Source organism: Populus euphratica, unplaced genomic scaffold, assembly GCF_000495115.2.
Source record: "Populus euphratica unplaced genomic scaffold, PopEup_1.0 scaffold268.1, whole genome shotgun sequence".
Taxonomy (NCBI): domain Eukaryota; kingdom Viridiplantae; phylum Streptophyta; class Magnoliopsida; order Malpighiales; family Salicaceae; genus Populus; species Populus euphratica.
The window spans coordinates 90,706-104,379 of record NW_011500025.1 but is presented as its reverse complement, the minus strand read 5'-3'; the positions used below and the strand labels follow the sequence as shown (position 1 = coordinate 104,379).

General features: G+C 36.3%; 2 protein-coding genes across 2 annotated transcripts; one reads left to right on the top strand and one right to left on the bottom strand.

The window, feature by feature from the left end:
* Nucleotides 1-3,497: 3,497 nt before the first annotated feature.
* LOC105142099 (non-lysosomal glucosylceramidase-like) lies at nt 3,498-11,592 on the top strand. Its single transcript, XM_011049559.1, is given in 20 exon segments — nt 3,498-3,646; nt 3,784-3,863; nt 4,163-4,267; nt 4,782-4,838; nt 4,938-5,011; nt 5,473-5,572; nt 6,414-6,484; nt 6,645-6,745; nt 6,848-6,951; nt 7,035-7,088; nt 7,276-7,331; nt 7,524-7,562; nt 7,670-7,814; nt 8,628-8,809; nt 8,888-8,955; nt 9,151-9,223; nt 9,299-9,360; nt 9,495-10,404; nt 10,628-10,918; nt 11,020-11,592. Coding segments are annotated over 20 exon segments (2,874 nt in total). The 5' UTR covers nt 3,498-3,624; the 3' UTR covers nt 11,300-11,592.
* Nucleotides 11,532-12,474, bottom strand: LOC105142100 (uncharacterized). The gene has a single exon (XM_011049560.1). It carries the CDS (start codon nt 12,270-12,272, stop codon nt 11,673-11,675), a length of 600 nt encoding a protein of 199 aa, XP_011047862.1. The 5' UTR covers nt 12,273-12,474; the 3' UTR covers nt 11,532-11,672.
* Between the last annotated feature and the right edge of the window lie 1,200 nt (nt 12,475-13,674).

Genomic DNA, 13,674 nt, shown 5'->3' with positions numbered 1-13,674 from the left:
TAATTTATACAATTAACCTCCCTGTGGTTCGACCCGGGTCTTGCCGGGTTATTTATTACTTCGATACTCCTGCACTTGGGAGAAGAAATCAATCTTTTAGCCGTGTTAATTAGGTTGATCTCTAAGTCAAGTTTTAAAACTATGATAATAACCACTTTTATTAGTACATTGACTCGAGTCAATTATCAACATGAAATGTGACCCGGGCTTGGTTGATCAAGCCTAACCTTGAGTCGATCCCCAAGTTGGGTTTTAAAATTATGATAATAATTATTTTTATTATAAAGTTACCCCAAATTAATGGTTAACCTAACTTATAACCTCAACCTAGCACCGAAATAACCCTTGAATTAGTTTTAAGTTTATGATAATAATCAATTTTATCCTTATATTGACCTAAATAAATTGTCAAACTGACTTGTGCCCTATGTTTTGGATTCAATTCAACCCCAAAATCAAGTTTTAAAATTATAATAATAATTATTTTTATCATTACTTAGACATGAGTCACTAGTCAATTAGGCTTGCCATTCAGACTTTGTCTTGGGTCGATCCTTGGGTCAAATTTTAAAACTATGATAATAATTATTTTTATCCTTATATTGACTTTGGTCAATGGTTAACCTGAACCGTGACCTGGGCCTGGTTGATCAACCCTAACTTTGAGTCGACCCTTGAGTTGAGTTTTAAAACTATAATAATAACCATTTTTATTTTAAAGTTAACTTGAGTCAATCGTCAAACTGACTTATGATCTGAGTCAGGCCCCAGGTCAATCTCCGAGTTAAATTTTAAAAATATGATAATAATCACTTTTAATTTTTATTCTTACATTGACAAAGGTCATGGGTTAACCTAGACCATGACCTAGGCTTTTTCCCTAGTTGACTTTCAAGTCAAAATTAAAAATTATGATAATAATAATTTTTATTATTATCTAGACCTGAGTCAAGGGTCGGGTGACCCGTGACCTGACCCTGAGTCAACCCCTAAATTGAATTTTAAAATCATGATAATAATAATTTTTATCCATATGTTGACTTGAGTTAATGATTAACCTGATCCCTAACCCGAGCCTAGATGATCAAGCTTAGGCCCAAGTTAATCTCAGGTCAAGTTTTAAAACTTTGACAATAACCATTTTTATCATATTGCTAATTTAGGTCAATGGTCAATCTGAACTATGACCCAAGCCTGATATCGGGTTAACCCCTAAGTCAAATTTTAAAATAATAATAATTATTATTTTTGTACTTTTATTGACTCAAGTTAATTGTCAACCCGACTCGTGACCCATGTTTGGCCTCGAGTAAACTCCCGAGTTGGATTTTTAAAGTATGATAATAATTATTTTTATATTTATATTGACTTAAGTTAATGGTTAACCCAACTTGTGACCTATACTTGGCCTCAAGTCAAATTTTAAAATTATGATAATAATTATTTTTATCCTTATATTAACCCTAATCAACTAGATAAATCATTGTGCCGAGTATCAGATAAGCTTGTCATGTTCTTCTTTTTAGTGGAACAAAAATTTCTTTATAGGAATAATTTTGGATAGCACCAAACCAACTTCACAAAAAAACTGTCTTGTCCTTATCATTATTATATAGCATGCGAAACACTTTATAATTTTTATTTTTATTTATTTTTATGTGTAATCAAATCTAATTTTCAAAATTAAAAATTGATTAGTGAGGACCTGACTTGGAATATTGGAAATTTTATAGAAATGAAGTTAAATTCTTTTATGTTATTTTTATTCATGTATTGCGTATCTTTTAAATAAATAAAAATGATTTAAAATAAAGATGAAGATTGATTGGTTAGGTTTGTGTTTGAATAATTCAATCATATAAAAAAATATTTTTTTTTATTAATATAGGTATTCAGATAACTTGTGTATATTTCGAACATTTTATATATTTTAAAATTAATAATTATATAAGCGTAAATTATTAACAACTATGAAATTTAAATTTAAAATCATAAATTTTTTTTTGGATTTCAAGCCGACTACCTGCTAAATAATTTCGTAAAATAACTATCATAGACTCACCTATGTATGACTTTTTTGTGTTGTGATGCACCTTCCCTTTGCCTATTTATGTGCGGCGTGTATACGTGTGTGTGGAGAGGGGATAGCTTACGTATGACTCTTTGCTGCCATGGACCTCCCTATCACGTGTACTGTTTTTTTTTTTTTTTTAGTGAATTTAATGGGTGTTTACTGGTGTCATAATAATGATTTTTAAATTTTTTTGGATTAAATATATATATTAAAATAATTTTTTTTAAAAAATGATTTTTAATATTAAAATGATAAAAAAATATAAAAAATTTAATTTTAAGCATATATTTTTTAAAACTTTTAAGAAACACGTTACAATCATATTCTCCGAACAGCCTTCGCGCAGAACAATCTATAAATGATTTCAAAATGATTAAAAGGTAAATTCACTAATTTCTCGAGTCAATAATGGAATCCTCAGAAAACTTGTCATCCTTCAATTGGTGACGGTCCCTAATCTATAATACTGTATACTACATCGACGACAATTCAATGGCCATATGCTTGACTGAGGAAGCAACAAGAAAGAAGATGTTTGTCTTTAATTTTGTAGCAATCCACTAAATTAATGATTTATAATAATCTATCTATCTACAAAGATTTTTCTAGATGCTGATAGCGGATACTTAATCATAGAAAAAGAGAGAGCAGTAAGAACAAATATCAAGGAATATGGATTGTTTATAATTGTAATAAAAGCTCTTAGCCAATTTTTTGTTTTTTTGACAACCGCTGTCTCTTAATCGAAGATGTGGGACCAGAGAACAAGAACAGTTGTTGTTGCTGTTGTGGTTACAAGAAAAGTAATTAGAGAGATCCTTAAATACCAGATGATCTAGACGTCATTCAAAGTAATGGTCAATGTTTTTGGCTATTCAAATGAAGACAAGATGAATGGTAAGAAGAGTTATTAGGATCTCCACTTCCTTGCAAGCCCTTTATAGCCTGCAGTTTCAGTCTTGAAACCAAACCGTCTAAACAAGCGATCCCACTTCTCTCCAGGTTAGTTTTCTTTATGCATTCCTGTTTCGATGCAGTTCTTGCTAAACTGATGATATCTCTCTTCGTTTCTCTGTTATCTGTACTGTACTGTCAATGACTTATTAAACCACGTCGTGTACATGTTGTGAAATCAATTGAAATATATTTATGCACGTCTGTCATGCAGTTTACTACAAGAATTTTCTTGTAGACAGCATACAATCTGTATATATGTATCTATCTGTCTGGGAAGGGTAGTGCTGTATTTTTCTGAATGATGTCAACCATTGACGGGGTGGACCGTGGACATGTATGTATGTATGTATGTGCGCGCGCCATTCATCCCCGAGTATCCAACCCTTACACAGTTTTCCCAATAAAATCAGCCATTGATGGAGTGGACTGAGTTAGTGGGTCCCACAAGACGAAACCAAGGGATGTTTTGGGTTTATGATAATGATTATGAATTAAAATAATAGAGCTTGAGTTGTTGCAATTTGATTAATTTGATCTTTAGCTGCAAGGCACCGATTATAATATAATGGTAGGTGGTAGTATTATTGGGTGTGATGGATGGTGGTCATTGTGAAGGTGAGGATTTGAGGACAATGGTATCCTAATTTACCAAAAGAAAAGATAGGATTTGCTGGTGCTCTTATTTTTAAAGGAAAGGGAAGTATGGATTGCATTGTCTACACCCATCCGGGCTAACTTTCTGGTTATTTCAGGAAAGATGTTTGAGAGAAAGATATCAGGGAATGGTTTTCATGAAGAACAAGGAGAACCTTCAAGTTATCCGGTGGATAAGGTATGCTTATATATAATGTAAACGGGATTTTCTCTCTGCTTGGTTGGAAGGGTTGAATTGTGTTTGTTAGACTTCAGCAGGTTTTTAGTTGAGTTCTTCAGTATTTGTACAATTTTTCTTCTGCGTCTGTAACAGCAGTTCTTTGAGTTTATTGTCATCCTTTTGCCCAATTCTGGCTGTTTTTTTTTTGGGACTTTTAATGCTGTCATCTGGAAGAGTATAGTTGTTTGATAATTAAACCTTTCAATGCTAGTCTTGTATCTAAGTTCTTTCTTTCCCCTTTGAATGTCTGGATTAAGGTTGATGCTGGGAAACCTGCACCACTGACCTGGCAGCGGAAATTAGACAGCGATGAAACTGTCCTTTGACAGTTCACTTTAAGTTTGCAAGAGAAACTTTTAATGGTACGTGTTCCAATTTAGATAATAAATGGGTTCTTCTGCTTTACAGATGCTAGTCTTCCTTGCTATTATGTCTATTTCAAAAACAAACTCAAACCACTGTCATGGAAAGGCCTTGTTGTGGAGTGAAATTCTCCACAGATATTTGAAATGCCGTGCGTGAAATATTGGCAGATGATACAATGGTAAATTCAGGATGTATATCTCGGAAGAGAAAAGCTGCGGATGTGCTAACTCATGCAAAATTATAGTCAACATGCTATGTTTGTAGTTTTGAATCTTGCACATCTGGATGATTGTCCTTTGTTCTTTAAGTGGGTTGTTTATTGAAAAAGACGATGCAAGATGAGTTAAATGAAGCATTCTAAAGTACCAAATCGACTCCGTTTTATGTAATGAGACCTTTCCACACTTCTGAGACTTCATAACATCCCTTGCTTTCTATCATCAATAACTTTTAGGTGGAAAATCTTGCCTTGTTATCTATATCCATGAGACGGTTTCTTTGCTTTGGCAGGCCCCTATAGGTATTCGGCTATTGCGTCATATCCGAGAAGAAAATGTCAGAAAAAGGGTAATAATTTTTGTCATAATTGCCCATTGTACCTTGATATGTTTAGTTTTGGTGAGGAACCACAAAGAACAAACTAATCATTGCATTTACTCTTTGCAGGGGGGGTTTTATATCGATCCATTTGCCAAGCGCAATGCGACATCTTGTCTTGGCGTTCCTGTAGGCGGTATTGGGTAAGTGCTTACTCATAAAAAATAAAATTACATTTATATTTGTTCATTGTATGGCTAGGAAAGCCAAACTTTAACTCAATCCATTCACTATTTATTTTGGACACATTCTAGCAAGGTGGATGCGAGCTTGTCATCGTATATATTTAGAACTACCTAGTCATCTATAAACTAGAATAGAATAATGTGTTGAAATAATGATTTGCATGCACTTTATTTCCAAGTTTTGTGTAATAGGCAACATATGGTGGACTATTCATATATTCATAGGCAAGTTTGTACTCATGATAAACTATATTGATATCATGTTTGCCTATGGCTGATAGGAGTTTATCAGATGCGACGTGAAATTAATGCATCATCTGCTACATTGTTGCTGTAAAAGTTCATTGATCTTCTTAACGAGTTCCCTTCTAACACCTGTTTTCTTTTTCTTGTTTTTTTTAAAAATTAACAATTTGCAGATCAGGAAGCATTGGAAGAAGTTACAAGGGTGAATTTCAGCGTTGGCAACTGTTCCCTAGAATATGCGAAGAAAAACCTGTTTTAGCAAATCAATTTTCTGTAAGTTTAACTCAAATTACTGAAAAAAAGAGTTGTCAATGCATGTGTTTTACACTTCATTTCTTTGGGAAGCTGTGACTAGTTAAATGGAAATTATCCATGTCTAATGGGAGACCTGTAATGACGCAAAATCAACGAGGAGAAATATGTTTGTTTTGCGATCTATGGAACTGTTAGTTTTTGGTGCAAGCAATCCTTCGCTAGAAGTTAACATAGAGTTGTTAGTTTTCCTGTTTTTGAAAATGTCTAGCCACGTTGAACACAACAGTCATGTTTTGGCTCTACGTCAGACTGAGTTGTTTGCATTACCGGCTCTCTATCTGCTTGAAATGTCTTAAAACACAAATTTTACTGAAGGTATTTGGGATAAGGGAAATGTATCTTCTCTAACCTTGAACTTTTAGAGTGAATTGCATAAGATCGACTCTGGATACCTTTCCTTTCTGTTTCTTGTATTGAGCAAATACATGATCTTCTCACTTGCACTGTTGCATTTCTTTGCTAGAGGCAATTATAAAAGAAAAATGAATCGCTACCATCATCAATATAACTTGACTTGTAAGATAATCCTGTAGCCTCCACAAATGTTTTTCGGTGGTTGTGACTGTATTTCGCTTATCCCATCTAAATTTTCACTTATTTCTGTTTCCAACTCAATCATCCTCTGGTTGATGCTGCCCTTAGTCAATGATTTTTGTTGAATTAAGACAAAAGATATGATTGGGAAATGAAGATGCCACAAATTAATATTCACAAGGCAAATAACTTTTCAGAATTTGTGAACCTTTTTTCATTTGCAAAATGATGTGTGATTTCTTTATTTGAATGCTACTGCATGCAGATTTTTGTTTCGCGCTCAAATGGTAAAAAATATTCCAGTGTACTGTGCTCAAGGAGTCCAGATGTGCTTGAGTAAGTGATTGCATTATTTCCTGATTACTTTACAAATTAAATGTTGTTTCTTATACAACTCGGAAATCAGTTAATATTGAGCTTCACCTTGATAGAAATATAGACAAAGAAACGAAAAACGGTCAAAGATAGACTTAATGAATGTCATCTATGTAATCAGAGAAGCTGCAGGCTCAGGGATTGAATCTTGGGACTGGAATCTGAAGGGAAATAACTCCACATATCATGCTTTATACCCCAGGGCTTGGACTGTATATGAGGGTAATGTACATTTCAAGTTGTATACATCTCAAATTATTATGCCTGCCGTTTTGGATATACTATCCTATATCTGGATGCCCATGCCCTCCTCTTTAAATGCAGGCGAACCTGATCCAGAACTCAGGGTTGTTTGTCGTCAAATTTCACCTATTATTCCTCATAATTACAAAGAGAGCAGCTTCCCTGCATCAGTTTTTACCTTCAAGGTTGGAATGCATCTCTGCAAAGTTTGATTCTTCGAGATTCAGTACAGTCTACCCTGTTACTAAGAGTGAAATGTTTTTTCCAGCTCTACAATTATGGGGAGACTTCTGCAGATGTCACCTTGCTTTTCACATGGGCAGTAAGTACTTGCATTTTTTTTAACCTTTACACCGATGCTTTTGTATTGTGTGTACTATTTTGTGGATCATTTCTTCGTTTATTTCTTCAAATGATTGCTAAATATATGTCTCAAGATCCAACAAAGTAGTCTGACAACTGAGAAGCCACCAACACTCATGCAACTTTATTGTTTGTGCCCATTCCAGAATTCCGTTGGAGGTGTATCTGAATTCTCTGGTCAGCACCTCAACTCAACAAACATGTAAGGCATATGGTGCTTTTTTTTTTAAAAAAAAAAATTATATTAAAAAATTATGTTGCTGTAATTTCCAGTATCACTGTTAATATAATACTGTCATGAATGTTCTTTTATTTTGTGTCTGTGTATAAAGCATGTGGATGTGCACGTAATGCTTGTAACTGACGCTAATCAACAAGATTATTGATTTTCTAGGATGGAGGATGGTGTGCATTGTGTACTTCTGAATCACAAGTAAGTTCCTTTCTTTGGAAATTTATATTATTTCGAGATTTGATGGGATATTTTTGTGGCATGTGTTGAAATTTTCGTATAATGAATCCATCTTGTTACTAATACAGGACAGCAAACGAGCTTCCCTCGGTATCCTTTGCAATCGCTGCACAAGAGACTCCTGTTGTTCATGTCTCAAAATGTCCTTGCTTCGTGATATCTGGAAACTCGCAAGGTGTCACAGCCAAAGAAATGTGGAATGAAGTAAAAGAGGTTGGCTAATACTCATACTTTGTTCATTTTATGAAAATATTCTCAACTGCTTAACTCTGTGTCTTCTGCTAACAATGTCTACTTAAAATCCCACTGGTTTTTTATCTTCAAATCGTAATGAGGGATTCCGGAAAATTACATCCATATGTTATACAATATATGGATGTTGTCTGTTCATATTTGCATGTACTTTCACCAGGTTTTAGCTATCTTCTTTCGCAAAAAAATAGCGATGCTTTCCCGACTAGGAACTAGTTGTTTGTCAAATGTTTCAGGTCCTTTTATATCTACAACTAACATTTAGTTTCCACTGGGAAAGTGACGATCAGACAAGATATTCTGCTTAATGAGAACTTACATACCAGGTATTTCTTCCCCTGTGCATTAGTTCATGTGGTATAGGGCCTGGTTGTAATCAGGTAGCCTCCGTTTCAAATCTTATTGAATGGAAAAGTCAAGAAGATGATGAGAGTACGTGTTGAAAACCAGTGTGATCGAGAACGGTTGGGGCATTTTGGCTTTCATTACAGCTGGATTTGATTCTCTACAAGTGAATGCATACTTTATTACTGATGGCTTTTCAGGCTTTCTCTAAACACTAACGATTTTCTCATGCTTTCCATTTTCCACACCCCAAATATAGCAAAGCTTTGGAAGATATCCTTCCTTTAAAGAGGAAAGACAACACAATCCCTTATTTTAGCTCTAGTGGTGTATGTGATGATCCAGAAGGAATAACCCTGAGCCAGCTCATTATTATTGTTTCTGTCATCATTTTCGACCAAACTTGATGTGCATTTTGTGTTTTAATAGTATGGGTCCTTCGACAACCTCAACTCACCTGGAAAGCCAGTTCCTTCGGAACCAGGATCATCTATTGGGGCAGCCATTGCAGCGACTTCAACGGTCCCACCAGATGGTGTATGTACAGTTACTTTTTCATTGGCATGGGACTGCCCTGACGTAAAATTTGGGAGTGGAAGGACTTACCACAGGTGGGTTGCCAAATGCTTTGTCTGAAGTGGACTACAGATTGAAAGGTTATCTGTACACTAAAAAGTTTTCATAAACAGGCGTTACACAAAATTCTATGGTACTCATGGAGATGCTGCTGCTGATATTGCGCATGATGCTATTCTAGGTGAATTCCTATCCGGTCCTCTTTGATGATACCACTTTGCTTAAAAAATATGCAATCGTGGACCAAAAATATTTTAAACCCAGTCTGTGAATTGGAAGTCTGGAGATTGGTTAACATTTGGCAACCATAATCTTGAACTGGCGAGAAGATAAATTCGTCTGAATTCCCTATTTTGTATGTTTCCTTGGAAAACAGAGCATGGCCTTTGGGAGTCAGAGATAGAAGCCTGGCAGAGACCAATTCTTGAAGACAAGAGACTTCCTGAATGGTTAGCTTCAGTGTGCAGTGTTTTCTCATTTCATGTAAACCCAGAACCTGAAGTTATTTCGATGCTTCCTTGCAGGTATCCTGGCACTCTCTTTAATGAGCTCTATTATCTTAATTCAGGGGGGACAATTTGGACAGGTATGTGGATGATGGAGCCTCTTCTCTTGTAGTCCTTCGAGCGTTTATGAGTATCTTGCTTTCGAGTTTTCTACATCTTGAATTTTCAATTTATTGACTAGTTAACGTTTTAATTGCTTGTTTATTTATTGCAGATGGATCCCCTCCATTCCATAGCTTAGCAACTATTGATGGAAGTAAGTTTTCTCTCGACAGGGCAGGCTCCAACCTAGGCCATCAAGGTGATACTGCTGTTGACATTCTTGGAAGGATGACTTCTGTACTTGAGGAAATCCACACACCTTTAACAACCAATTCTGCTTTTGGAACTAATTTACTACAAGAAGGAGAGGAAAATGTTGGTCAATTCCTTTATCTAGAAGGGATCGAGTATCACATGTGGAACACCTATGATGTTCACTTTTATGCATCTTTCGCCTTCATTATGCTGTTTCCCAAACTTCAGCTCAGCATTCAAAGGGACTTTGCAGCGGCAGTTATGATGCACGATCCCAGTATGATGCCACTGCTACACGATGGGCAGCGTGTTCCTAGAAAGGTTATTGGAGCTGTCCCTCATGACATTGGGATCCATGACCCATGGTTTGAAGTAAATGCCTATAACCTCCACAACACTGACCGCTGGAAAGACTTGAATCCAAAATTCGTTCTCCAGGTTTACAGGGATGTAATTGTCACTGGAGACAAGAAGTTTGCACGGGCTGTTTGGCCATCAGTTTATGTTGCAATGGCTTATATGGATCAGTTTGACAAGGATGGTGATGGGATGATTGAGAACGATGGCTTTCCTGATCAGACATATGATACGTGGTCTTTGTCAGGGGTTAGTGCATATTGTGGGGGGCTATGGGTGGCAGCCTTACAGGCTGCATCAGCCCTGGCATGGGAAGTAGGAGACAAGGATTCTGCAGAATATTTTTGGTGTAGGTTTCAGAAGGCAAAGATTGTGTATGACAAGTTATGGAATGGTTCTTACTTCAATTATGACAACAGCGGTGGTATCAATAGCTCATCCATTCAAGCTGATCAATTGGCCGGACAATGGTGTGTTTCAATTATGCCCTTTTCAGATCGTTTTCTTGCTTTAATTTTCCAAAGCATACCACTTGCTTCTGAAAGCAGCAGAAACAGCTTTTATGTGTTCTTTCAAAAGCACAGAACGCAGACATGAAATTACTTCCGTAGATTACTTGCAGGATAAAGAATAGTCCATGCTTGAGAGTTCTAGGGTTTCTAACTTCTCCACTGTAAATGGTTTTCTTGGCAGGTACGCACGAGCATGCGGACTTTCGCCTATTGTTGACGAGGACAAAGCTCGATGTGCACTGGAGAAGATTTATAATTACAACGTCCTGAAGGTGCAGGATGGGAAACGAGGGGCCGTAAATGGGATGCTACCTGATGGAACAGTTGACATGTCATGCATGCAGTCAAGAGAAATATGGTCCGGGGTCACATACGCGGTTGCTGCAACCATGATCCAGGAAGGCCTGACAGATATGGCATTTCATACTGCTAGTGGAGTCTACGAGGCTGTGTGGGCTGAACAAGGACTTGGGTAGGCTCAGAAACCCTAAACTTCAACTGTAACAATCATTCACATATAATATAACCCATGGAATGCTGAGTAACAAGAGGTTGATGTTGTGTCATCTGCAGATATTCCTTTCAAACTCCTGAAGGTTGGAACACCACTGACCAGTATAGATCTTTATGCTACATGCGGCCTTTGGCCATCTGGGCAATGCAGTGGGCCTTATCAAGACCGGAACTTCACCGGCAGGAAATGAAATTACAAGCCAAGGATGACTCTGTGACTGCGCACCATGCTGGCTTCGCCAAAGTTGCTCGTTTTCTCAAGTTGCCTCATGCCGAATCATCTAAAAGCTATTTCCAATCCTTGTTTGAGTATGCTACCAACAAGTTTGGTTACAATTAATCGATTACACACACACACACACACACACAGATAGATTTCAGATTTCTGTTTGATGATTTCTTTCTTTCGTGATGGATTATTATGTGATTATTTGATATATGTTTTTTTTTTCTAAGGAAAAATTATATGTATATTTGATTAGAAACATCTTGTTTATCATGAATATATCAAATATGCTTTAAAATATTTATTTTTATCAAAATTATTAATTTTCAGTTTTGACAAATCATGGCAAAAGAAACCTTAATTTATTTCTGCATAAAACACACAATCATGCATTTCATGGAAAGAGAGGAGAAGAGAAAAACTCAACTCCAAGAAAATAAATACAAAAGCACACGATTAAATAGTAATTAATTTATATTATATTTATTTATTTATCCAAGAGCCCAGCTTGAAGCCTGTCGCAGTCGACCAGATAAGCAAACCCATAAGCCAGGTTCTTCAACGTGGCCTCGTGCAGCTCCAAGTCCGACGTGGCAGTCGCGTCGGTGGAGAAAAACACTCTGAACCCTTTCACGAACGCCTCACGCGCCGTCGTTTCGCAGCACAAGTTAGTCATAACACCCGTCACAATAACCTCCTTCACACCCATCTCCACCAGCCGCTCCTGCAACCCCGTGTTCTCGAACGCGCTATAAGTGTTCTTCTCCACCACCTCGTTTTGTCCCGCAAGACGTCGGATCTCCGGCATGAGTTCTGCCTCCACCGTGCCATCAAAAACGAGGTCGTTGTCCCACCACTCCCCAAGCATGCCGTAGTCGAGGGGAGACTTGTGGTTGTGGCGAGTGAAGAGAACAGGGATGGAGGACCGTCTGCAGAGGTCTATGGTAGTAAGAAGTTGAGGTAGGATGGGATTGACCATGGAGGAGAAGTAGTTTTGAACGTCGATGACTAAAAGAAGAGAGGTTTTCGGGTCTGGGTTTCGGCTTCTTGTCTCATATTTCTTGTAAGATGCAGCAGCAGCAGCCATTGAATTATTGAGGAGGAAGAAGAAGGGGTTTTCTCGTAATTATAGGACGCAAGAAAGAGGAGAAAGCATGGAAGCTCTTTCTAGTCCTAGAGCTTTCTGATATGATAAAGAATCACACAAAAGTTTTACTGTTAGAGCCAAAAAATAAAGCCAAAGGAACAAATTAAACACCAACCATCATCGCACAAGTGTTATTAAACTAAACCCTGTTCTTTATATTTTCCAAAACAATATTGTTTTAACATGAAAATAAAATAAAATTTAAACTTGGATTCATCAGCTCCACCTGAGCTTGCTTTGGGCTAGATTATGTGTGGGTTTTGATTTTATAACTATTTCTGCAAAGATATATTTAATTAAAATTTATTATCAGAAAAGAAGAACTATATTACTCACAATATACCATGAATCAAAATCTGAATTCTTTAGCCATCTTGCAGTATAGTTCATGCCAGCATACAGAACACAACTCCAGTGCAAAATCAGCATCGGATGCTCCTGGTTCACATCATCATCATCATTACCAACAAAGACATGATCATGTCCCGTGTGTGTCTGATCTTCAATCCAAGTAACGAAAGCAATCCTCACCCCATCTGCTGCATTTCATTATCAAATTAAGAAAGTAGCATTCAATTTGTAAGAAGAAGATGGATCCGCGGCCATTACTCAAACTGCCAAATCAATCCCTCAAATAATCAGACACCGGTATCAATGCCCCTTTTGTTGCCAAAGATGTAACTTGTAGCATACTAGTCCCACAAAGTGTGCGAGCTGTGTCTGAGCACTCAGAAACCTTTGGATGGAAGCGTCAATTGATTTCGAAGGGCCAGCTGCAGGCATCCCCGCGAAGAAATGGCTTCTCCACCATGGCAGAGCCCATAGAGTGCGTATAAAGACATACAAGTTGGTAACGTGTCTGTCAGATGCAAAGTTCATGTTTCGTTCTAGGCATATCTCCTTACGATTGCTTCTTTCAGACACATTCTGGTCTGGAAAAAAAAAATTTGTTTTTTATTAATTATATAAGTTTTTTTCTTGTTGTTGTTGTTTTGGATGAAAAAATATAATAATAACCATATAAAATAAAATCTGAACTCGAATTGAGAACAATATATGCTAATGGAAAATAAATAAATCAGATGTGAGTGTGTATATATATTGTCTGAATAATTACTTGAGAAGAAGAAGAAATAGTTAAGCAAGTCTTAAAATTAAAATTAAGTGATTGTTTATTTTTGTATTTTAGAAGTGTTTTTGTAAAAATTTAAATTTTTTTTATTTACTTTAAATGAATATATTTTTAATATTTTAAAATTATTTAGATATATTAATGTCAAAAATAATTTTTAAAAAATAAAAAAATTAGTACTATATATTTTAGCACAAAAAATTATTTAAA